Source organism: Scophthalmus maximus, chromosome 19 (genome assembly GCF_022379125.1).
Source record: "Scophthalmus maximus strain ysfricsl-2021 chromosome 19, ASM2237912v1, whole genome shotgun sequence".
NCBI lineage: Eukaryota > Metazoa > Chordata > Actinopteri > Pleuronectiformes > Scophthalmidae > Scophthalmus > Scophthalmus maximus.
The window spans coordinates 17,494,631-17,520,313 of record NC_061533.1 but is presented as its reverse complement, the minus strand read 5'-3'; the positions used below and the strand labels follow the sequence as shown (position 1 = coordinate 17,520,313).

At 46.6% G+C, this 25,683-nt stretch overlaps 1 protein-coding gene across 8 annotated transcripts in view; it reads left to right on the top strand.

The window, feature by feature from the left end:
* The window catches only part of LOC118314520, a 206,912-nt gene that overhangs the window by 12,732 nt on the left and 168,497 nt on the right, over positions 1 to 25,683 (top strand). For all 8 annotated transcript variants that reach the window (XR_007030191.1, XR_007030193.1, XR_007030192.1 and 5 more), the window contains exons 2-3: positions 2,776 to 2,882; positions 3,270 to 3,366. Coding sequence is in view for 3 of the 8 variants with exons in the window: in XM_047329319.1 (XP_047185275.1) it covers positions 2,776 to 2,882; positions 3,270 to 3,366 (204 nt within the window). In the remaining 5 variants the exon portion in view is untranslated. The remainder of the gene's footprint in view (positions 1 to 2,775; positions 2,883 to 3,269; positions 3,367 to 25,683) is intronic.

Sequence of the window (25,683 nt, the reverse complement as noted above, 5' to 3'; positions counted from 1 at the left end):
AGAGTTTGCTGGAGTCTAATAGCAGCCCACTCTGACCCCAAAATGACCCTTGATATGGCTACTCAGCAGCACAGTACTTACAGTCTGAAAGGGAGGCCTAAGAGGGATTTCTGGCCTGGCTGTGTTCACCACAGTTTGGGAAAGTGAGGTCATTGGTGTTTTTGTATGTGTGTGTGTGTGTGTGTGTGTGTGTGTGTGTGCGCGCGCGCGTGTGTGTGTGTGTGTGTGTGTGTGTGTGTGTGTGTGTGTGTGTATGGGTTTCTATATTTGTATTGGGGAGTGTGTTGGCTTTAACGTATGAGTGGGATTTTTCATTGTGCCATGGGGATATGGGGTTTGGAAAGGCTAATTTGGGTTTAAGGGCACTGGGTCCTTGCCAGGCGTGCCAACCAATCTCATATGGCACAGCCTGCATGCAAACATCCACACACATGCAACCCCCATTCACTTCCCCGAGCACAGTCACTCATTCATTCATACTGCATGGTGAAACCAGTCACAGCTTGTGTGTATCTTGTCATTCCCATAACCAAATTGCATACTGTACATGTCCCCTATACTCCTGTGACCTACTATTACTCTTTAAAATGTCATCTCATATGAATTAACTCCTTGAAAGTTATAGGTTTGTTTGATCTCTGTGAGGCCTAATGGCTGTACAGGTGAATGTTACTGGAAATCCTCATATTGCCTTTCTTTTATTTTCCAACATTGCACATGTTTGACCCAAACTTGCCTTTTTCGGGAGGGTAGGGGAATGTGTGTGCTTTGTTTTCTCTGTTTTTAACTGATCGGAAGGTCATTTTTAACTCTCACTGCCCCTCAGTCTCTGTTGTTGAAACAGTTGCTCCTGATTAGGGTTCAGTCAGAAGCCTTGAAAAAGATGGAGGGTTGGTGGAGGGGCTACAGAGGCATCAATGACACAAATAGCTTTTCACTCTTCTCCCCCCTTTTCTCTTTCTTTCTCTCTTACTTAGACTCTGCCGTTTCCACCCCTCTCCATCTGCAGTCTGACCTCTGCTATTCTTCACTATGATTCCTGTGTGTTCAAAGGCGGCAGGATGTCAGTAATTGGAAGGGATGTGATGGAGCGGGGGGCCCCTCCTTGGGGCTGGGAGGCCCCCAGCGCTAGAGAGGTCAGGGAGAGCCTGTCTCACACTGACATGTAGGCTTGGACGGCAGCATCCAGCCACAACAGGCCTGAGGCAGCCCGATGAGCAGCAGCTCTGTCAGGAGAGGAGCAGACAAGCAGGGGAAGAAGCTGCTGCTCCTGCAAGAGTCAACCTTCTGTATATTTCCCACAGGATGACTGCAATGCTCTGTAGCCCTGGTCCAAAACTGCAGCTCTATGCATCACTCAGACTGCCACCACTAGTATATATTTGTATACTTATTGCCTTTGAGCCGACAAGTAGTACTCTATTCTTATATACTTATATACCAATCTTCCCACTACCTGTTTGCCCTAAGGCAATAGGTGAGGCTCTAATCAGCTGTGATTAAATTGCCGGGCTACAGGGAACGCTTCTGTTTGTCCTGCACGCAGACATGGCAGAGCGCTTAGCAAACCCCTTCACATTGGCTTAGAGCACAGAGGCATGGAAAGAGTGACTTTAGTGGCTACTTTAACCACATCAGCTTTAAATAAAGATGTCTGGACTGCATCAACATCAATAAGATTCCCTCCACCATCAGTCGGGGTCCACACACACTCACAGACTCAGTCATATTCGGGCAATGTATACACTCAAACATGTGCTGACAGGCAGCCAGGCAAGCAGATGTTTACACACAGACATACACCTTCATACATGCGTCCGTTTACTAGAAAAAGGAATGCAGGCGTGCATGTGTGTGTGTGTGTGAAGTGAGACAAATTACTTATTGCACAAACACACAGAGTCAGTCTCTGCCTTGAGCATATGTCATCTTCAGCAGCCCGCTGTGGTTGAGGGCTGTCCTGTCGTACAACGAGGCGGATTTGGGGAAACACCCAGCTGACACATTAGCCCTGGCTGGCCATGACACAGAGCCGCCACTGCTCTCCTAAAACACTTCCTGGGGCTTTGTCTGTGCCATGTGGGATTACCAAGAGACCGCGTTAGCACCACACTATACCCACCCACTGTCTCCCAAAAAACCCACTCCCACCCTACTCAAAGGTCTGGCATTTCAACAAGGACGTGGCAATGAGAGGAGGCAAGGCTAATGCCGGCCAGTGTTACCATCATGTTAACCCCGTGTGGCTCTGTTCCCCTTGCCCCTAGGGTGTGCCACGCCTGGAAACCCCTCCCCCAGGGGGACACGGACTCCTGCTGGGTCCCTACCCGATTTTGCTACCCCCCTTCCAATTTATTCATGCATCTCCAAAATTTGGCACATCCGAGTGACTCCTCCTCTCTGTCTGTCTCCTCAAATCTTCTGAGGACATGAATAACACGAATAAATGACAGTATCATGCACACAAAGAAATTGTTTGTGGAATTTATTGACTTGGTTTGAAATGATTGTTGTTATTGTACACAATATCTTTTTTCATATTTAATTTCCTTTGCATGATGTCATGTCATGTGCCTGAAAACTTGAATTGTTGTTTTCACAATTCTATTTGAATATTTTTTTTTCCAAAGAAATATTTGATTGTTACACATAAATATATATTTTGTTACCATTAACTCTCCACGGCAAACTTTGCATGAAATAACATGAAGACAGCTTATTTCTTCATTTTTACGGAAATAAACAGTTTTTCCCCCCCGTGGTTGCAATTTACAGATGTTCCTAAACGCCCCACAAGCAGGCTGCACAAGTGCACTGTGGCCGTGGAAGGGAAAGTTGCGTTCGGGGGAAACTCGTACCCTCTGTTCAGGTGGATTATCCTGGTGAGTTAACCCCCCAGAGTTAGCTGGTTGACACTGAGTGTTGAATTGTGTGTTTTTGAACTTTGAATGCTATTGTGAAGCAAACCCAGTGAGGACATGGCGTCTTTGTGTGATATGAAGTAAATACTTTGCGTAAGTAGCTTTAGCTAATTGCGGCCTTGAAGCTAACTTGCAACTTCCTACTGTGTAGGACACACGTGGTACTGAGTGTGTATTTTGATGGTCGCTAATGTGTACTGTATGTCTGAAAATGAATTAAAAAAATAAGATGAATGAGTTGAGGTATAGGTATTGTTTAGATCTTAAAATAACAATAGGGCAATGCAGTACAAGTATAACATGACGGACATTGACACTGAAAATTCAAACATCTGTATGATCCATCAGTCCAACTGCTTCGTCTGCCACCCGAGATTCATCGCCGCTGCCTGTGCACCTTGTCCGGATGCTGACATCTGGATGTTGGTCAAGTCCAAGGGGGCAGGTAGGAAACCAATCAAAGCACACATATTGAAGGAGGACTTCATATTATTTGCGCGCGTGAATCAGAGAAGTGGGTTATACTATCCTTTAAAATGTTTTTCTATTATTTTTCAATGGTTGCGTCTTTCTCAATCTCTTTACAAATCCTGGTGAATGTAGTGAGCCCCAGAGAATCCAGTGAACCTGTAACCAAATTCAACTGGTATCTCCTTGGTCTAAGATATTTCAGAAAATCTGAGATATTGACACCTTCGATTCCACACACAGGTTACACTAACTGCACTGGCAGTTACAGACTTGAAAGGGCAGCTGAGCCTGTAGGAGTTAACAGTTTACACTAGAAAGTGTCTTGTCAAAATTGATTTGATGGATGGATGGGAATTAATGCCAACATATGTTGAACAAAGATATAAGTAGACTGGGCTTTGCAGTTCAGTTTGATTGGTGACCAGGTAGGCTGCACATGTCTTGTAGAGGTAAGGAAGTGGATAGTGATGGTTGAATCACAGTGTATTTCCACCTGCCAGTTTCAATGGGACGCGCACCTTCAGGCTATGCGCTCCTCCGCCGTCAGCCCTGTTTTTCTGGCCACCACACACGGCAAAGGGTTTGGAGAGACTTCAGCCGGAACATCACCTGACGGTGAAGCTATCCCCTTACGCTATAATGAGCCGGCCCTGGAAATCAATCTGCCGTCTCCTGTGCAAGCAATATCATCTATTTGATCTTGATTGTGCATCAGTGGACCAAAACATACAAGTGAATGAATGGCACTGCATCTGTTAGCCATCCCTCTTTGTCACCCTGATGAAGACTCGTGGTGAATAGTATAGATGACCTGAGCGTGGCAAAAAGAAAGGAGGTGAAACAGGAGGAGCGAGACCCAGGGAATACAGGATACATGAGCTGGCAACTTGAGCCCAGGAGAAAGAGAAAACCTAATCCCAGGGGAGAGTGGTAGGACTGGAGTCAGCCCGGGTATGAGTCGAGCACAGGTACGGGGGACAAGCCAACGCGCTGCTAAGACAGTGGGATGAGGTTTCACTTCAATAGGATTAACAGGTGAGCCAGGCTGGTGGCTTGTTCAGATGTGCAATACACCCCACCTCAGTACAGTACACCCCATCGCTGTATGGGATGGGTGAGATATGTTGTCCAGTGGTTTCAGTAGGAAAAAAAGAGGTTTCTCAGTCCACACTGCAGGACTGAGAAACCTACTGGTATTCAATGCATGTCCATTCCTTTGTTATCTCTGCTTGGCTGTAGAGCAGTCGGTGAAGTGGAAGGAATGTGAGGTATTTCCAGTCTCTGACAGGGTCTGTGTGTTTGTGTGAACTTGTACTTGTATCTTTATGAAGACCTCTTTGAGTCAAGACACGGAGTGAGGACTTTTTGTCTGGTGCTCACTACTTCAAAGGGCTGTTTAAGGGTCAAGACTTGGTTTGGGGTTATGGTTAGAATTAGGTTTATGTCAACACCTGAAAACGTATATCACGTGATCATTCACGTACACTGAGCATGTGCGTACCTGTGTAAACAGGAGGCGGATTGTCTACTCTGGTGTTGGTTACTTAGTTACAGAAAATACTACGAACGAGAATCAGCAATGGTGAAAAATATGAGCAGTGATTTCTTCTCTTGGACTTATGACGAGGTGGACCTGTAACTTAAATTAAGTATTTGCAATGTTTTGCCTTCACTGCTGGAAGTGAATGCTGGTGACTCTGTCATTGTTTCCAAATGACTCCGTTTTTGCCTGTTCAGACTGCAGCACCGCCCCGGAGTTTTCAAACTAAAACAAACGGGGCGAGCAGGTTAGGGTAAGGAGCCAGGGAAGGCATTATGTCAATGAATGTCCTCACGAAGATAGAAATGTGTGTGTGTGTGTGTGTGTGTGTGTGTGTGTGTGTGTGTGTGTGTGTGTGTGTGTGTGTGTGTGTGTGTGTGTGTGTGTGTGTGTGTGTGTGTGTGTGTGTGTGTGTGTGTGTGTGTGTGTGTGTGTGTGTGTGTGGGGGGGGTTTCAGGAGGGTGGTCCGTCAGTGCCCACCCAAATCACTGCAGCAGCATGATGCCTCCCAAAACACATAAAGGAAGCCTTGTCTAACACTTTCATTCACTTTCCTCTCAGAGATGCTGCTGGGCTTCAACATGCAGTCCTCCAGTTTCTTCTTCTACTGCTCGTTTCCCTTTCCCTCTCCTTCAGTTTACACACACACACACACACACACACACACACACACACACACACACACACACACACACACACACACACACACACACACACACACACACACACACACACACACACACACGCAAACTGACTTAACTGGCAAAAATGATAATTATATAAATCTTAATTAGTTTCCAGGGATTAAAAGTGTGCAGATTTGTTGAGTGAAGAAAACACTAACAGCTTGAAACCATGATTATCTCACTGCGTAGGTATAAAATTGGGGTTAATACCTGAGATGAAACAAACGGCTTAAAAGTCCCAAACCTCCCTGTGCCTGCCAGGGGATTCTGGCAACATCATAATGACGAGGACTGAAATACAGTTCTATCACTGAGAGAAAACACAGAATAGTCACAATTTATTCCAGAGACATATTTCATCTTGCTAGGCTTTATGGGTCTCCCTACATCTTCTAAATAAAAGATGATGAATTGCACATGCAGCTGTGTCTGGTACAACACGAAGAAATCTCAGTGTTCAATGATAGATAAGGTTTTCTTATTTTCTTTCATCCTCAGTCTTGCCTCCTCTACCTCTCTATGCTTCCCTCGCTCTCTCCCTCCAGCCACCCTTTCTCCTCCTCCTCCTCTTGTGTGTTAATGCTGTTAATGTACACGGGGACACAGCATTATTGAGAGTGTCTGTGCTTGCAGCAGGATTCAGATATTAGGTGGCTCATTTGGTTAGCTCATTGACTGCTATCAGATTTCAGGTCAATGACCTCAATGACCAGACAGCCCAGAACAGGCATTGAAAGTGGAGAAATGAACACCAGCATGGTTGGTTTGCTGGTTGACTGGATAGATGCCTGGTCATGGGAATGGATGGAGAGATGTCTGTCTCATGGAGCACAGATGGGTTTTACTCCAAAAGTATTTAAAGTTGTGCATATAATGGGCAGAAAGTACAAAAAAACAGAACTACGAGACAACTTATGGTGGCAGCGATATGTCTGGTAGAGCATACAATTAAAACCATTTTAAAGTTACATGTACAGGGTTATACCTGCCGTTCTGTACAAACAATATGAACCTGGAGCCGGGAGGCATAGTTTATGCCAGTCACAGAGCTGAATGAATGTCTGTGTTTAAGATCAGAAAATCGGAACAAGAGCCAGAACAGCGGGACATACGGTGATGCTGTGGTGTGACACGTCACGCCTTTAATTCCAGAGCGTTGGCATGTGATCTTAAATCACACACACGGGTGGATATATGCCAGATAGTTTAGCGTACACAAACAAAGGCGGGATTACGGCGGGTCTTCTCATGGCAATATACAGTAGCGTAAAAGGGACTTCTGTTTCCTCTCCGCTCTCCTGCCTCCCACCCTCCGCTTCTCTTTGGGTCATTAGCATGTTGCTGATGGGGGCTGGTCATCCATTGAGTGTTGCAGGGATGTTTGGCCGGGGCTGCAGCAGGCCTGTCAGGGCAGGTCATTAAGAAAATGACGGGTCGGGGAATACACAGACAAGGTTGATTGGTTTCCTGCAGCCGTCAGCATCGCCCTGCAGCATCTCCTGACCCTGTGAGTCCCTCCAACCTGTGCGCACACGCACGCACGCACGCAGACACGCACGCACGCACACACACACGCACACACACACACACACTCTACATGCACCTGCTCAAGAAAACCCACTCAGAGAGCCACATTTGGTACACACGTGTAGCTGTATGAATTATTGTTAAGTGCGTGCACGCGGCCACACAAACACACACACAAACTATACCCCGGACCAATAGCTATGCACTATGAAAGGACAGGGAGGTGATTGCCTTGATCCTGATCCCCACAACCCAGCATGTTGCCACTTTTTAGATCTGTTCGTAATAGCGTGCAGCTTGGCACTAATCCAATCAGGCCGTCTGCTGTTCCCACTCTCAGGACGTGTCCAGGTTGGAGCAAAAAGGGAAGAGATCCACTGGGGGGACAGCTGACTAAAGAAATGTACGAGTTGCGTTGATGTTGTCTCTACTTTGGAGTCAGGGCTGCAACGGCAACAAAGAAAGTCAGAAGTTGACCCGTTTTTTTTGAAAGGTCACATTTGGTATTGAATGTGGCTGTTGTGCAGGGAGGGTCTCTGTCATGCGTGCATAGATGGAATGCTACCCAGCATCCATCTCTGCTGTCTGTTGTGCTGTGAATGTCAAACCCAGAGGCTCTGATGACACCCCAACACACACACCCACACACCCACACACACACACACTCTTATTCCTTCTACCATACCTGACCCTCCAGTCTCAAGCTGCTGCCCTGGCCTACCTGATGAAAAGAGACTCCTGCCTGGGGCTCCTGTGCTCCAAATGAGCCCTATAATAATGTTACTTCAAATGTCAAAGCAAGGCTTATTAGTGTGTGTGTGTGTGTGTGTGTGTGTGTGTGTGTGTGTGTGTGTGTGTGTGTGTGTGTGTGTGTGTGTGTGTGTGTGTGTGTGTGTGTGTGTGTGTGTGTGTGTGTGTGTGTGTGTGTGTGTGTGTGTGTGTGTGTGTGTGTGTGTGTGTGTGTGTGTGTGTGTGTGTGTGTGTGTGTGTGTGTGTGTGTGTGTGTAGTGTCTTGTCTAGCTGCCAGAGCCTTCCATCCATCCCTCAGTGTAATCAAATGCATTAATGTGTAAAAATGCCATTTAACACAACACATCCGACTGCAGGCTGGTTAGTAGATGCTGATAGACGGATAGGGTTTGACTGACAGTCCCCGGCTGTGGTCTGTCTCTGGGCGTCAGTGACACACAAGCCGCATTTCATGCATAGCCTCAATCATAAAGGCAGCTTTATATTTGTGGAATAGTTATGCAGTGATAACATACTCACTAAATAGCACACGCACGCACGCACACACACACACACACACACACACACACACACACACACACACACACACACACACACACACACACACACACACACACACACACAGAGACTATGCACAAACTTTAACATGAACCCGCACACAGTGATTGTTAATGCACAATATAATTGCTAATGGGAGCTGTCTTAGGGGTGAAGCGGTGTTAACCTCTGATCAACCCTAGGTCAACCACTTATGGGCTAGATAGAATTCATTACATTGCAGCCACTTCATCATCAGCATCTGACTGACCAATTTCACACCCGTGACAATGACAAACACATATTCTGAGGGATGAAAGAAGCAAGACGTATTTTATCTTTTTTTTTTGGTCCCCTTTAGATTTAGTCTATTTCTCCATCTCAAATATTAGACTCTTTGTGGTAATTGACGGTCATTGCGCCACGCTGGCCCCAAAAGTTCCCTCAGTCAGCTAGCCAGCCAGTCATCCAGCTAACTAGACAGCCAGCCTCCAGAATTGGATGTCGGGGACGCTGTGTTCGACTCACTATGGCTGCAACAGCACAAAACAGCCGACCAGGCGGCAATTAAGATGTTAATAGATAGCTTCATAAGGACGACAAACTGGAGGCAAGGAGTGGGAAAAGACCCAAACCGCAACAGATTTCCAGGACTTCTAATTAATAGCGATGGCAATTAAAATAATGCAGCCCATTTCCCTCTGTAGTGTTCTATCTCTCTCGCTCTCTCACTCTCCCTCGCCCCCGATGGTCTTTTCTAACTTGCCAAAAGCACTGGAGGGTTGTGATGCAACCTCTTTCTAAAGTCAGATTTCTTTGTGTACCCCGTTGTTGGCAGTTTTGATAAAACGCCGGTGTCGAACAAGTGGGCAAAGTACTGAGTCATCTCCTTGGGGGTAATCCTCGACTTAAGATATTGTGGTATGGTTGTCTTTTTTCTGCGAGGGAACACAGGTATTTTTGCATTTATATGTCATGTGCGTGTACAGTAGGTGTGTGTGTGTGTATGTGTGTGTGCATGTGTGTGTGAGAGAGAGAGGGGGGGGGGGGGGGGCAGCAGGGCCAAGCAGCAAGACAGGGGCAGGTGAATGATAGCAACTCTAATTAGCAGGGTGGTGGCTCCTGTGCCGCGCCGCTCCAGAGATGAGTCGTTGGGGATTCAGAGGTGCCAAGCTCAGCGGGGAGGACTCGGAAAAACAGCTTTAATTGGTGGGAGTTATTTATAGACAAAGCACCTCTTTCAAGGTTAGTGGGTTAAGTCTGTTCAGTCCTCTGTGGGGACCGTCATGTTTGGTGGAAACAAACGGGCCCAAAAAACCTGCCCCACCCACAAATCTCTCCAGAGTCACGTAATCGTACACACACTGAAAAATCCAATGACACACACACACACACACACACACCGACCGCAGAACTTAGACATGAAGTTAATATGCAGTTAACACCCTCGGCTCTTTGCAGAGCAAGAGCAGGTGAGAGATGGAAAAAGAAAAACTAAGAGAAGAGAGTGAGAGAGTGATAGGAAGATGTGCATGGAAAAGACAAGGTGGGGAGGTTGCTCCTGGGTTGAATCCCTCATTGGCGGCGTCTTCATCTGCCGCCCAATCCTCCCAGGGGCCCCTACTTCTCCATTTCATTAGTTTGTCAGGCTGCACGAAGGATTGTGCATTAGGTCTTTAATTTAGTGGATAGCCAGAGGCTGGCTGTGCTGCCTGGTGTGACTCTCAGCTCCAACAGGCTGGAATCTAACTAGGATCAGCTTAGCTCAAACTAATGCAGCGCGCACACACACACACACACACACACACACACACACACACACACACACACACACACACACACACACACACACACACACACACACACACACACACACACACACACACACACACACACAGAGATACAGCAAGAAGGGGGAGGTCCATTTACTGTATGTACGCGTCTGTGTAATGTGCAAATGGACAATGCAGAAGCGAATGAAGGAAAACGCATCACTCCTTTTTACCATACACAAATACTGTATACAAAAGCAAAGTAAATACAGAAAACACACACGTGTAAGTAATATATTACACAACAGAAATTACTTTTAATTCAGACGTGCATGTGGGAACTCGTCAGTGATGTTGTAAAATGAGCTAACACCATTTATTTTAGTTTAAAATTCTGATATGATATGATTCAGATTTGTGATTGAAAATATATATGTGCCTACCCGGGACCCTTCTATTAATTACGAAAGTCTTTATTAGTTTTCACTGTCCCCCAGAATCTATTTATCTATCCGTCCATCTACATGTATCCATCCGTCTACTGTAATCAATCTTATTAATCCTCAGTATCAGTTTGTAATGAGCAATTATGTCATTAGTCACATCCTTGAGAGGGTCTATCCAGAATCTTCCCTCGGAGAGTGTGAAGTGTTGCTAGTAGTGATACCCGACGCATCAAAGGCTTTTCTCCCTCAGACTGGAGGAGAGGCACTTTGAGGGCCTGTCTCTCAATGTCATTCAGTGTATCCATTCAGCAAACTGACAGACAATGTCACTGCTGAGGACTGGGCGGAGTGTGGGTGGACTTCCAACAGGACAACGACTGTATGTCACAATGCAACAAACGATACGTGCACACGTACACGCTCACAGGAGCCCAGTTAAAAATACACTCACTGTGCATTGGCGTGAAAGCTGTGCACCCACACAGTGGCAGGGACACAATTACACCAAACAAAGAGACGAAAACAAAGCCCTGTGTGAGAGAGCATAGTTGTCCATCTGACACCGCAGCTGAAAATGTCCTTCTTACATCTTCTCTTGTTTTCATCTTAAAGTGCTGCTCCCTCTACTCTGTGACCCTCCCTCCCCGACTTTTAACCCCCCAGCACCCCTCCTCCCTGGCTAGCTCCACAGCCTCCCCCTCTTTTTGGGATAGGAGAAGAGGCTAAAGGGGGTGCTGTGGCTTTTGGTGCGGGGGGGGGCTTCTTTTGTTTCCTGTTACAACATACATTTCATGGGGAGGCCTGGCTTCTGACCCTGCCCAGCACACACTGCGCCGAGGCTGGGAGCTCCAAGGGAAAGGCCCATCTGTGGCATCCATCAGGGCTGCGTTCTCCTGCTGGGGTACTGTCAGAAGCCGGAGGGGGTGGTGGTGGTGGAGGGGAGGCTTGCGGGAGCACGATGGGGAGGGGCCGGGGGGAGTTTGTTGAAGAATGGGGATCGGGGGGGACAGACTCACGGGGTCCCCCTAAATTTAAAGTAGAGCTTAGGGGAGGAAGGGAGGGGGGCAACTGTGTGTCTCTGTTGGTGTGTGCGAGTGTGTGAGCGTGTGTGTGTAATTGGAGCAAAGAGCGAAGGATAAACACTGAAACATATGGAGCTTAAGAATGTCAATGGAAGTGGGAGTAAGTTGGACAATAAGGTGGCTTCTAGGTGCATGATATATATAGATATATATATATATCTATATATACATACACTTTTTTTTGCATAATTCAATACTAATAAAAAGGCACCAAAGCAACAAGCTTGGAGTTTCTCTGGTAAACAAAGATTACAAAGAGCACCTGAACATATTTTGGAGTGAAAGCTAGGGATCTCTCACACACACACACACACACACACACACACACACACACACACACACACAAGCACACGCGGACACACAAACACACAAATGGATACAGATGAAACAATTGTTTTATTTTCTGAGGGCATACCAGAGACGGAGGTTTTCAGATACCAGGAGCCCAGGTAAAAGCTGCTGAGGGTGGAACTGAAAGGCACCAGATGTTGCTCTCTGCCTTCCCTCTGCCATTCTTTTCTCACTGAAGACTCTCTTATGTTGTTGCACATACTTGAGGCGCTACAGAGGGAGAAAAGTGGATTGGTTTGAAGGTCAGTTTAAATAAAAATACTTCAGCAAGTATGACAGGCAGGGTGTGCTCTGGATAAATGCAGTGCTCTCATGCCAGCTCTCCGAAACTGATTGATTGACTTGTAAGATGTCATGGACAGGCTGGGGAGGCAGGGAGAGTGAACAGGGGGGGGGCGGCGAGGATATGGCTAGTGGTCGATGGAAGATGGTGAGACCGTGACGTATATATTTGTGTGCGTTTGTGTGAGACACAAACTTCTGTGCACACACACACAGCTGGCCAGCTCTGGCCTGGTTCTGGTCAGTTGCCCGTGGCCATGGCGAGCACAGGAGTCAGCTGTCAGCCTGTGACTGATTGATACAGACACCCCCCCCCCCCCCCCCCCCCCCCCCCCACACACACACACACACCCTCCGCCTCCGCCCCCGACACACCCAAACCTCCACCTCCATCCCTCAATCCATCCAGCCCTCTGCATCCCTCCACCTCCTCTTCGGCAGCTGGCCCATGCCTGGTGGGCATTTTTGAGAGGAGACGTGTTGAGGAGGGAGGGGGTGGAAGAGGGGGAGCCGGCCTCCATCTTGACTGTGGCCTGTGTTAGTAACATGCCCTCCTGTCACCCTCACTCAGCCACTCTGTTGGCTTCATATCTGTTAGCCATGTTAGCTACTTCACTGTGGTCCACGTATCACTTAATCTGGCCCGCTGACAGCAGCCTGCTCAAGGTCCCTCTGTGCCTGTTTTCCTGTCCAATGTGGCCTGGACGTCTCACTCTCCTCCAACCTTTTCACTCTCATGTGGAAGTGGCAGGAGAAGCTTATTGGACATCAGTCGTCTGATTTCCGTCGGTACAGTTAATTTGCGCGAGGCTCCGCAGGCCCCGTTCAGACCTGGTTTTCACACGAGTCTCATCAAGTGATCAGATTACGAGTGGGCAGCTCTGAGTACGTCAGTTCACACCTTGCATTAGAATGCTTCTCCACACGTGTCTCCTGTGCCCACCTCCCCGTTCTATATGCAAATAAACCATAATATCATTTCTGTTTGCAAAGACAAAATTATGTTGTTTTTAGTCAATCTGACGATACAGATGGGTCTGTTGTCAACATGTTTGTGTGTGTCAGCCAGGAGGGGCTGACTGAGTCAATCTGCTATAAAATAATTCAGTTTGTGGGAAACACTGAGAAAGCGTAAAAATATTTTCGGTGAATATGAAATTGTAGCGCGTCAGAGGACGTCAGTCAAGTAGACGTCCCTTCAATGTGGCCCAAGATTAATTTGCGTCCACAATGCTAATAGAATGTGGCCACTTGCTTCCCAGACCATCTCATAGGATCTCTGTGTCCTCAATGTGTCTTGTCACACCCTAACACACACACACACACACACACACACACACACACACACACACACACACACACACACACACACACACACACACACACACACACACACACACACACACACACTGAGATCAGTTTTTTCTACTCACTATCTGAAACAGTTGTATAATGTCTTCTGTTGTTCTGAGGGAGTTTTTTCAAGTCTGAGAAAATCACACTGACAACGTAGTCTGGTTTGAGCTGTGAGACGACAAATTTTCAACTAAAAGTCTGTGATACAATTCGGTGCTGTATGTAGAGTTCGGTAGACGTGGCTGTTTATTAGGCAGGGAATGACTGAGCAGAGATGAAGTTGAGCTGCATGGTGGGAAATGTAGGATCTGCTGTTTTAAGATGCTTGACCAATTCAAGATAGATGCAGTACGCATCTATTTTGACAGTTTTTAAAGTGAGTAAGTCCTTAGAGTATATGGGCATGCAATACTAAAAGGCTTGATCACCCCTTCAAGTAGGGAATTGCAGGACTATACATAGTGCCACTGCTTTGTGCCAGTTGATTTTTCTTGACCGAGATCATGCTGAAGTGAAGTCCCTCAAACTAAAATAAAGCCGAAAATACCACATCCAGGGCGACCTGATAGCTGAATGATGAAGGTGCAGTGTTTCCCCTAGGATGGAATTGAAGCAGCGGAGGTGAAGCGTGCGTGCAGGGGGAAAAATTGCACGCGGCACCCTTATTGGTTCTTTTTTCCTTTTTAGTCGAAAAAATTGAACGAAATGGGAATAAAACGGAATCCTCCCACTAGCTGCCGCTGCTGTGTACTTTCACTTTCACTAAATGTTTCCACAGATCGCTCATCTTACAGGCTTTCCTTGCAAAATATTTGTTACACTTTTGGGAACGGGGGTTTTCTCCATTGACTTTGGTGAAGTACAACTAGTCATTCACTCTCTGCCATCGTCATGCGAAACGGTAAATGTCTGGGCTCAGTGAGAGCTGGCCACGCCCCCGCCCACAGCGCAGGCTCCGACGTGGAGACTCAGGATTGGGAATAGCGAAGATCCATCATGGACGATTGCATGAATTATTTCAATAACGTTAGCAGCGTCGATAACGTCGGAGCTTATTGATACCATGTCTGTCACAATTTAGCCACGGGGCCCGTTTAATACCAGGTTTCTGTTCCCACCCCTAGATAAAACGGAGCTCAATTTCCTCTCATTCATTTTTTTAAATAAATAATAAAAATGTAGGAGCAGCGGTCAAAATCCATATACTGAATGCATGTAGGGGAAAGACTAAGGTGCATAACAGATGGGCACATGCACCTTGACCAGCAGGTCCCCAGTTCAACTCCAGTTAGCACCCTGTCTCTGCTCCTCTGTATCTATAGAAATAAAAGCCAATAAAAAAAAGAAAATACCACATCTGAGGTATGTGGTCTTTGAGTTTAATTGTCAGATTAAAAAAGTTGATTGAAATGAACTCCCAAAACGACACAAACAAGAGCTTTCTGATCTAATGCTCTTAAGACATGCTCTGTCGGGTTCCCTCCATCATCTTTACAAGCGCTGCTACGAAGTCACTACTCTGATTAAACGGAAACATTCACTGCTGGTATGAAAAAAACCCCAAAACAGCAGTCTCCTGTGTCTTATGCTGTAAACTTCCTCTCATTATCAAGGGATTTTTCGGAAAGCGAAATGAACGATGTTGTCATTTTTCTTGTCGGGACACTTTTGCTGACAGAAGAAGTTTCCAAACATTTTTATAGTAATTCATCAGGGCAAATGGAAATCCATTCAACAGTTTTGTATATCTGGACCAAGGAAAGTACTGTTCGATCCACTCTTTTTGCCTTCTTGTTTTATGCAAGGCTCCCTGTTTATATCTACATTGGGATCTCTATGCCAATATCTGTCTCTGTCTCTCCCTCCTTCTCCCACCTCCACTGTCTGTCTGTCTGTCTCTGTCTCTCTCTTTCTCCCTGACCGGTGTGAAGTGTAATTGAAGGAGCAGTCTTCACATGGCCCATAGGCATGGAGGGGACATTGTGTGCGCTGTGGCGGCAAATTGCTCTCCTTGCTCCTCCGAGCCTATACCTCTCCTTCACTTCTCTCCTTCTCCTCCTCCTCCTCCTCTCCTCGAACTCTGCCCATCTTCTCACTACTTTATTAGTCAGCCCTCTCCATCACGACTTTCAACTCCCTTTCTACCCACTGTCTTATTCAACTATTCTATCATTTTCTGCACCTCCTACAGGTTTGAAATTCATACCATCTTGCGGTTTCAAAATATTTAAATGCATGTGTGTGTTATTTGTAACATGTAACAAGGGACATGTAAGATGAGAGAGGGAATACAAACCCCTGAGGTGTTCAGCTAAATTCCCACCAAAGATGAACACTACCTTCACTTGCAGCAAAATCCTAGACGAGCAGCCATCAGTCATTATCTCACAATGTGTGTGGGGCACCGCTGCGATGCGTCTTTGGAAAGACTACACAATTAATTATTCAATAAGTTTGTTAGTCAGACTGTTGAGTGTTGGTCTGCCAGTGAGGCCGTCCAAAGACAGTGGCTGAGTATAAAACTGTGGAAGTGCAAGCTACAGTTGAGGAGGAATTCAGGGTGCTGTGAGGAAGAAAGAGAGTAGAGGGGGAGTGAACACACCCTCTTGGGTTAGTGGAAGTGACAGAGCGTCTATGATAGGGGATGCGAGAAGTCTCCAATATGAGGAGCGATTTGAGCAGCCTGTCTGGAGAGAAGCACACCGAACAGGAATGAGCTGCAGAGAATGAGCGAGGGAGATAGACGGAGGAGAAAACCTGAGGGAGGGAAAATAGGGAGAGGGGAGAGTGGTATTCGGGCCGAGACGAAGAAGCGCATGCTTCATTAAGTGAGGAAGTAATCCTGGCTAATTAAGGCTCTCCATGACAGCACTGTCAAGGATGACTGATCCTTCAAATGGCACCTCCCTCTCCTGACTGACAGCCAGCCTGCTCTCACTGCTTTGAAGGTGAGAACTTTCTTACTTATTCCCACAGCTTTTTTCCCCTTTTGTCGCCCCTTATCCCCAATTCAAAGTGTTTTTCCTTTGTTTTTGTATCTCATTATCCGTTTTTGTAGGCAAATATGTGTGTTTGTAAGGTAGGGAAACGTGCGATGACTTCTGTGTGCTGCATGCATGCTGTCTTCCGTATGGTATATGTGTTTTTGCGCGTGTCTGCGGGTACCTGCGTTACTACATGTGCAGTAATTGCTGCAGTACCTGGGCAAAATACTAGAGGAAATCAGTAGATGGAAGGCACAGCCCATTGATTGCTTGACTAATTAATCAGCTGCATTGACTCTATGTGGATCCAGGCGTACTGAGCGGAGGGCTGACGCAGGGCCCTTTATGAGCCCATAATGATTCCTTAGCCCACAGGGTCAGGGCCTCATCTGGCCTTCAGCACAGCTGTGGTAATACAACACAATATAGAGGCTTAGACAGTAACTGTGCCCCGGCTCAAAGTTCATCCTGTCCTTAAATGTAAACCTCGATGTGATTGTAACATCAATGCATCGACCCAAGCAGTGTAACCATGTTGTCACATTTTTTTTCTTTTTTGTGGAGCAGCATGTTTAGCTCTTATTTATTGGGTTCATTTTCACAGTGGGGAACTTTCTTTAAATGATCCATTGCGAGCAACAGCCAGACACCCTTCACCCACATGTGCGCACTGACCTATGCCATTCACAGAGGAGCAATGTTGATAGTTAGTGTCCCCCCTGCAGGAGAGCGCACATGAAAAGGCAACCTGAGCTGCAACCAGATAGAGCAGAGGCCATGGTGTGTGACCCAGACACCCAGACGGGGTTGTACTGTCCTGCTTGACATCGAACCTTGCCCCCCTCCCTGAGCTCGGCTCAACCTAGCTCAGTCCAGCATGTCCCAAAACACGGCGACGAGCCACTTGTAAACATGTCTATAAAAGTCCTGTTTGTATAGCACCAGAAGGAAGCTCAGTCCCAACCCCCAGGAGGTCACTCGCTCACGTGAGCAAGCTCTCACAGTTGGCCAACTATCTTGGGGCTGTGGCAATCTGAGTGTCACAACAGGTGTCTCTGTGGGCATGTGCTGCACATCTCCTGTGCATATGCACTGTATCATTGTTCTTGATTTTGTTTACAACAACATCCATGAATGACTAGTATGCAAGAAAATATTAAACAAGGATTTTAACAATTTTGTGTAATGTATTGTTTGTAAGTAGACACCAGGATACGGCTATTATGTTGCATTTTTATTAATGAAATAATGTTTTTGTGTGTGGATGCATATTAATCCGAGAGTGCGAGCCTGTTGGTATGTGTTCAGATAATGTGTAAGAGTCCACTTTCCTCAGCTCTATGGGGACTTTTTAATGGGTGGCTGCATTAACACAGCCAGGCTCTAATAGCCTACTTGAGGTTCTTTTTTCCTTGGAGTGCCATCAACTCATGAAATAGATGATTTAACAGCAAGAAGCCTCTCCATCACATGCAGAGTTGGAAATAAAAGCCAACTGGAGCTGGAGAGGCATTGAGCTATCATTTTATGGGACTGGGCATCAGTTAATTCATGCAGTGTTATCCAGAATTAACAGATTTCTAGGTGATGGTTGTTTGAATATATCGAACGTATAAAGGCAAGTTTACACGCCAAGACTGAAAACGTCGTCATATTGCTGTGCAGTTTACACTACACAACTTGTCTCTTGATCGGGAGACTCGCAGTCGTTGTGAGTTCATACTATACGACTAACTGGTAACAGGGGGTCACACACTACATGATATTTTACCAGGATAAACCCACAACCAGTCTGGTTGGTCTCCAAAAGACAAAAAAGGAATGAGAACAAGAGCTTCTGCAGCTCTATGTCATTGTTTGACCTCTCCTTGGGCTTGACTCCCATACATCTGATTCCTGAACGCATACACAAATCTCAGTACGCATTTGCAGATTCTTTACCAATTTGATTTTAAACTCACACACAAATAACATCGCTACAATATTGACCCCTAGTCAGGGTCCGAAATTAGCTCTCGCCAGTCGCCAAATGCGGGTAAATTTTGTCTTTGGCGAGTAAATTATGGAGACCACACGCCACTCTGGCGGATAGAAAAAAAAAAGGTCCCAGGCGCGAGAAAAAGCTACTGGTTGCTGTCACTCAGAATGTTTAAAAATAGCTCTCACTTATCAGGTGTCAGTTATCGAACCACGCGAATTTGGGATACAGTAGCAGCTACAAACAAAGACGGTGGCGCGTGCTGCCGGGCTGCGGTGGGGTTCTGTCGCGGGTGCGTTGTCCGTTGCTCTGATGCGGAAGGCGGGTTTAGGTGGAGGTGAGCGGGTGCGGCGGTCTGGCGGCGACGACTCTGGACGCGTGTTGGGCCCTTCTCGCGGATCTCCCTAGCTACGACCCCAGGCGGGGCACTGTGGCAAACAGACACCATCCGCAGCAGAAGGCCAGACATCATAGCGGGAGACAAGAAGGAAAACTAGTAGTTTTGGCTAGTAAAAAATCTGTCTGGCTGGTAAATCTTTTCATCTATATTTTTGGTAAGCCAAAAAGTTAATTTAAGACCCTGCCCCTAGATGACTGTTCAAATGAGTCTGAATGATCCTCCTGTCATTGTGCTCAGAAGATGCTTTTTTTTAATCTCTCACCCCATCCTGATAGCCTGGAGTTGTCTGGTTATGCCGAGCTGGCAATAAAATTACTGCACCTTAATGGCTAAATGGCAGTGTCAGAAGAGCTAGACGTGAGATGTCATGCTGCTGCTGCTGCTGCTGCTGCTGTTGTTGAGATGGACAACAGTGGCTTTCTCCCATTCAATCCCATAAGCTCCCTCTGTAAGCTCCCTGGTTCCCTCGGGTGGCTGGACTGGCGTTAAAGCACTAAGACCCAGGCAGTTAAAGTTTACAGTGTCGTAAAGAGGACCCACACGGGCCAGCCCCCCAAAGATAACGCTAAATACACAGTGATTACAGTGTGTAGTCAGTGGGTTGGTAGGTGCTTGGAACTATATGCAAGGACACAAAGTTGGTATGCAGATTGTAAAGGTATGACATGTATGAACACACTGTTTGATGACTGTAGATGTGTGTCTGTGCTTATGCCCAAACACATACTCTAAGTACAGATGTGTCCTAATTTATATGCTGACTAAGCTTTATTGGGCAAGAATGATCACTCCCCCCCCCCCAAATTGATCCTTCGCCAGGTACCCAGTTTTTATACATTTAATTATGATTCCTATGACGAACCCTGCAGAAATAAGCCTTACTCAGAGAACACAGGACCTCGTGAGGCTTCTGTGGCTTTAGTTCCCATTTTGCAGCTCACTAGCGATGTCTTGTATGTGTGTGAATGTGTGTATTTGTGTGTGTCTGTGTGTGCATGAGGGAGAGAGGGAGAGAGTGATTGTGTTTTAGTGTCAGTGAGCACATAGGGCCATTTTTAACCACAGTCACAAGACGCCAGTATAGGGTTAGAACAGAGATGAGCTCCTTCTCTCAGAATAGTCCCTAGGAGGCCATGAGGCCCCCGCCACTGACCCTGGTCTGCATTCCAGTTGGCAGACACACAGTTGTTGGGTCAGACATGGTTCCTGTGCTGGCTAGGGACAAGATGACATGGAGGGGGGCAGAGAGTGATGCAGTGTGGCCCATTTTACTGCTGACAACTGTACTCCATTTTGCACGCCCCTATATGGGGAAAAAGAAAAGGTGTTGGAGTGAAGGATTTTACTTCTCCACTTTCTCTCTTAAAACTCTTTCTAGTCGCTATCATTTTTTTTCTCACAGTCTCCCACTGTATACAACTTGCTTCACAGCTTGAGAACGTCTCAGTTTCAGTATTGTAACAAAGCGGGCCCCTAAATCATACATCCCTGGCCTTTCCATGCAGCTAACCACTACCTCCCTGTACCCCAACCGCTGAAGCTTAACCATAAAAATATCCCTCTATTGCTTGGGTGATGCATGCTTGGAATAGCTTCCATTGGGAATAGAAAATATCTAAATACAGCAGGACAAATTTTAAGTGTAAGATAGAAGGGTCAGGGGAAGGTTGAGGGGTACAGTAACAGTAAAGACGGGTGTGTCAGTCACAGCTAACTGTATTGTACTTTGTCAGGAAATATGTCCGATTTTTCCAAAGAGTATAGACACAGTTAGAACCTTCGACATCAGGTGTATTTATTTTCTCAAGCAGTTGGATCCAAAACAGAACAAAGAAACAGAAAAGGAAGCTCAGCATAGTAGATAAGGTCAGTCTGAGTCAGACTGAAATCGCTGATCACAAATTGAGAGACAGAAATCAGTAACCACTACAGAATCGGTGCAACTGAGTTTTTTTTTTTCAGGTGTTGGATTCATTTCATGTCGAATGTCTGCTCTGTTTGTGCTGCACATGTTGCATATTCACACAGATGCAGACAGTAACACCCGAAAGACCTCCCTGAAGAAATTCGGAGCCTTGCTCAGGGGTTTTGTGGCCGTGGTCGCAGCTTTCTACACCCATAGTTTTTTATGCCTGTCTGGTAATTTCAGCCTTCGTCACTTCAGTCACAAGCCAGCTTCTCTGACCTCTGGGCTACCGCCGGCCCTTAACCCAAGTGTAACAGACACACAGTTTGGAGACTGGCTGTGTATATGGAGATTGAGCAGTGATCTGTGTTTCCCCAGTGGGAATGAGTATATGGAGTGGTATGGAAGTGTTGTATGGACTCTGTCTTTTATTTTCAACACTCTACTCCCAGGTGGTGACAGCCCAGTGCTAAGTGCGGTAATAGCCAATTGATTTTGTTCTCTTTTTTTGTTGGTGGCTAGACATAAATCAAAGTGTCTGTCAGGACCCCAGTGTAGTTGTGTGTGTGTGTGTGTGTGTGTGTGTGTGTGTGTGTGTGTGTGTGTGTGTGTGTGTGTGTGTGTGTGTGTGTGTGTGTGTAATGGGGGTTGTAAGGGTTCTGTTTGGACTGGGAGAGTGTCAACAATTAATCCAGCCTCTGATCTGCAGGCCGCTGCTCTCCTGACCCTCAGTCACAATCCATACGCTCCAATTGGGACAACTCCACGATGGGGCTAAAATCAACAAAGAGAATCTGACCGCTATGTCCACTCGATTTTTACAAGATCACCTTTAAAACAATAAAAAAAATCTACAAACAAACTGATATCAGTCTAAATCTAATGTTTAGAAGCATCTGTTGCACTTTTGCTCACATTGAAAAAATGGGCCTTTCATCGTGTAAAATCTTGCATTTATTTCATAGGAAAACTGTTCGAGTAGCTTCAAAGCCCTAGCCCCCCTCCCACCAGAAACCACGACACGAGGACAGAGGTGGAATCATAGAGAACACAGATGTGAGCAACACTGGAACCATGTTAATCCTTTTAATTCAATTATGGTAAATAGGGACAGAGCTTCCTTCTAAACAAAACACAATATGCAGGAGTTCAGCAGGCAGTGGCAGGGGGAGCCTCTGATCTAGAAAGGCTACCCAGTGGGAGGCCTGGTGGTCTCCAGGGATACCTACCAGCTCCCAAACCCCCTACTGGGGCTTTCCCCCTGAAGGCTCTCCCTGGGACAGCACTAGCCTGTGGAATAGGGTGGCACGGTCAGACAATATGCTTTAGACAATGGGCTTTGAACCACAAACACAGTGAGCCTATAAGGCCAGCTGTGGCCATTCCTATACAGACCTAATGGGGAAGTGGAGGGAGAGGGGAGGGATGGGTGGCGTGTAATGTGTCAGTACTGAGTATTAAGTGGGGATCTGCCAAAGTGCTTTGGGGCCTGGCTAGCTCATTCCTCCCCGAAACTGTTCTGTGCAGCAGTAACCTGCTAACCCAGGCCAGACTGACACCAGCACCTCCTCAGCTATGAAAGAGAGTGTCTGTTCCCTGGGATGAACGCAGGACAGAGAGGGAGAGCAGAGGGGGCTGAGAAAAGGGAGTATGTTTTTGAAACAGTTAGACAATCTGTTTGGATTAGGCCCACTGCCGAAGAGACATGGAAATGATGGGCAGCTGCGACGAGGGGAGGAGAGGAAGAGAAGGGTGGAAGAGGAGAGGAGAGACGGAGGGAGACAGATGGAGAGGAAAGGTGGTGGAGGGGTTGAGTAGAGGCAAGGGGGGGAAGTTGAGGAGAGGAGAGGGGTCGGAGACTGGAATCTCAGGATCTAAGGCTCTTTTGGCTTGATGGTTCCCAGATGTTGCAGGCCCCCTCGCCCCTCCTTCCCTCCAGTGTTTCTCTGCTGTAGTGAATACACAGGAGCCCAGTTAGCCATGCGGGACAGATGGGTTAGTGGCTGTGTGGAGATGGGCCTCCTGTGGACCAGGGGAAATGGGCGGCGAGAGGCATCCTCTCCTCACAGACATGGGCCAGAGGGGGCAGACCTGGCTGTGTTTTCTTATCCCCTCCCCACCCCAGGTAATCTCACAGGGGGAGGGGCTGTGTGCGTGAGCGTGCAGATGTGTGCATTGTGCAGGTATGTGCGAGCTCACACATGCATTCAATGACCACAAACTGCTGCAACAACTTGCGAGCGCATGAATAAAAGTCGAGTTAAAGAAATGTGCATAGTTCTATGTAGTACTCTGTGGTGTGTATTCTTCAGTACACTGCAGTGCCTACATTTCAGACTGCAGGTGTCTGGTCACACTGTTGCCAGCGCTGAAATTCAGGCGCTGCTAGATTTACAGCCTCTGGCTGTAGCCGGCCATGTTTCAGGATGACGGCATTTTCTCGTCCACCTATCTGCTAAAACGCTTTACACTCCTCAGCTCTGCGCCACTCCTGCCTCGGTCCTCATCAGCAGCAGAAAGTGTCGTGGCCATATATTAGCAAGTTGTTGACTGGCCACTGAAGCACACATTTGTCAACATATTAGATGGTGTCAACACGTGAACAACAGCCCCTCAGCCCACCCACCGCAGTTTGCTGCCACTTGAACCCTTTCATCTTTATTAACTCGAGAATTACAGGGAGGGGAGCCCATTAGGTTGGGTGGTAAAAGCAGGGTTACGTTTTGTGGTTTGTGGTAAATTTCGAATGAATTGGTTTTCAATGAACTCATTTGTAATCCCCTAATATATATATAAAAAAAACCATTAACGACTCACATTTTACTGTTCTCAATTTGCTGGTGCTGTAAAAAGTCTTGACCCACGTGGGTGCAGCTACGGTAACAGTTTTCCCTTACATCTGCTCGGCTCAGAGGTGTACAGTGTGGTGAGCTGGATTCATCCCAATGTTCTTATCCCAACTTTGCGAGTCAAAGCCGGGTGGCTCAGAGGTAGTAAGCCTATATAGTTAGAGGGGGCTTGAGAAGGCTGTTGTATCGCTTAATCGTGAATTGCTGTTCAAGTGTTCACACATATGCTTGTTTCAAGTCTCAGGAGTTCCCGTATCCTTCTGGGCACTTTTAAACCCAGAGCCACACTAAGGGAATATTTCACAGAAGCTCTCACTTAATTTGTGGTCATGGTTGCCAGATATGGAGAGAGACATTCTATCTCCCAAGGGACGAGTGGATATCCTCCTCTGGATGGGGTGGGGGAGGGTATTTTTGGAGCATCTCATGGCTATTACAGGAGACCTGGGGATGGGAATATGCTTGAGTGTGTGTGATGTGACTGGGGGAGGGAAGAATTTGGGGAGCCACTACGATCAGGATTCCACAGCTGGCTCATGTCACTCCTTGACCCTTTCCCCCACGTATCCCCCACAAAATAAAAAGTCTAGACTGTGCTTGGTGTCTCGCCACGTCCCGGAGACAGAAAAAAAGCATATGGAGAGATAGACTAGATAAACGAAGCCGTAACTTTCTCTTTCCCTTAAGGACTCAGTTCAAGAGACTCTCCATAGACTTTTTAGACTCCGCTCTTCATGGCAAGACACGGTGTCTATTAAGCCCATTAATAAATAAAGCAAGGCAATAGCGCCACCAAAGAAATAGATATCACACTATTACTTATTTAACCGCTCTGTTGAATTATTTATTGTTTATTCCGAATGATCTTTTTCTTTTTTCTTTTTTTTTTCAAGTGTACACTTTCAGCCTGGGTATCCCATGTGAGTGCAGGCGGCGGCAGATGATTTGGATAGCCAAGTTCAACTTGGATGAGTTTTCCGAGGTGGGACGCATGGCTGCTGGTGCAAAACTACTGCAGGGGGTTAGGGAAAAGATTCTTGATGATCGTGTTACTGACATCAAAGAATAAGTACACCAAAGTCAACAGCCAAGCAGCATTAAACACCCACTGAAAGACAGACACTTCCTCTCTCTCTTCCTCTCTCTCACACTCATTTACTCCGTCTTCCCTCGCTCTGTTCCTGAAACACTCCGGGTCCGTGGAGAGAGATAAATTCTGGGCCCAGTGGCTTATTGAAGTCTGCTCGGCATCAACACCAATAAATGCCGAGCATGGCCCGCCTCCCTGCTCCTAAATTAAGTAATTATTACCTCTGGTGTGACTTGGCCATGTGGACTGCAGCTATACTGCGCCTGGACAGGGCTTAAGGCCTGGGGTCGGCATGGGAAGAGAGCTAGTGGGAGCAAGCGGAGCATATGTCCTCTAATAAAACTGAAGACCTCCGCTATACCCAAGCTGAATGATTTACGTTGCTGCGTGGCGACCTCTGAGAATTCACGAGTCAAAGCTGGCGCAAGAGTTCTTCGCCGCCTGGCACACATGTCCTAATGGATGCCAATTATTCTGTCCTTCAGTCCAGTTTTGTGTTGCTTCTTTAGACTTTATAATTTCCATCGCTCTTAGCTGCAGCACACATTTCACATTAATCAATACCATTAAGACACGTTGATTATTGAAGCCTCGCCAAGGACCTTGAGTAAGTTGGATAGTGCGAGACAATACTTTGATTTGAAGTCTAGGTCAGTTGCGCGAGATTGGTTTCTTTAGAATAAAATCTAATAAACTAATAACAGTAGCTGGCACTTACACCAAATTAAACGCTACAGTACTGAGAACAAAAAAAG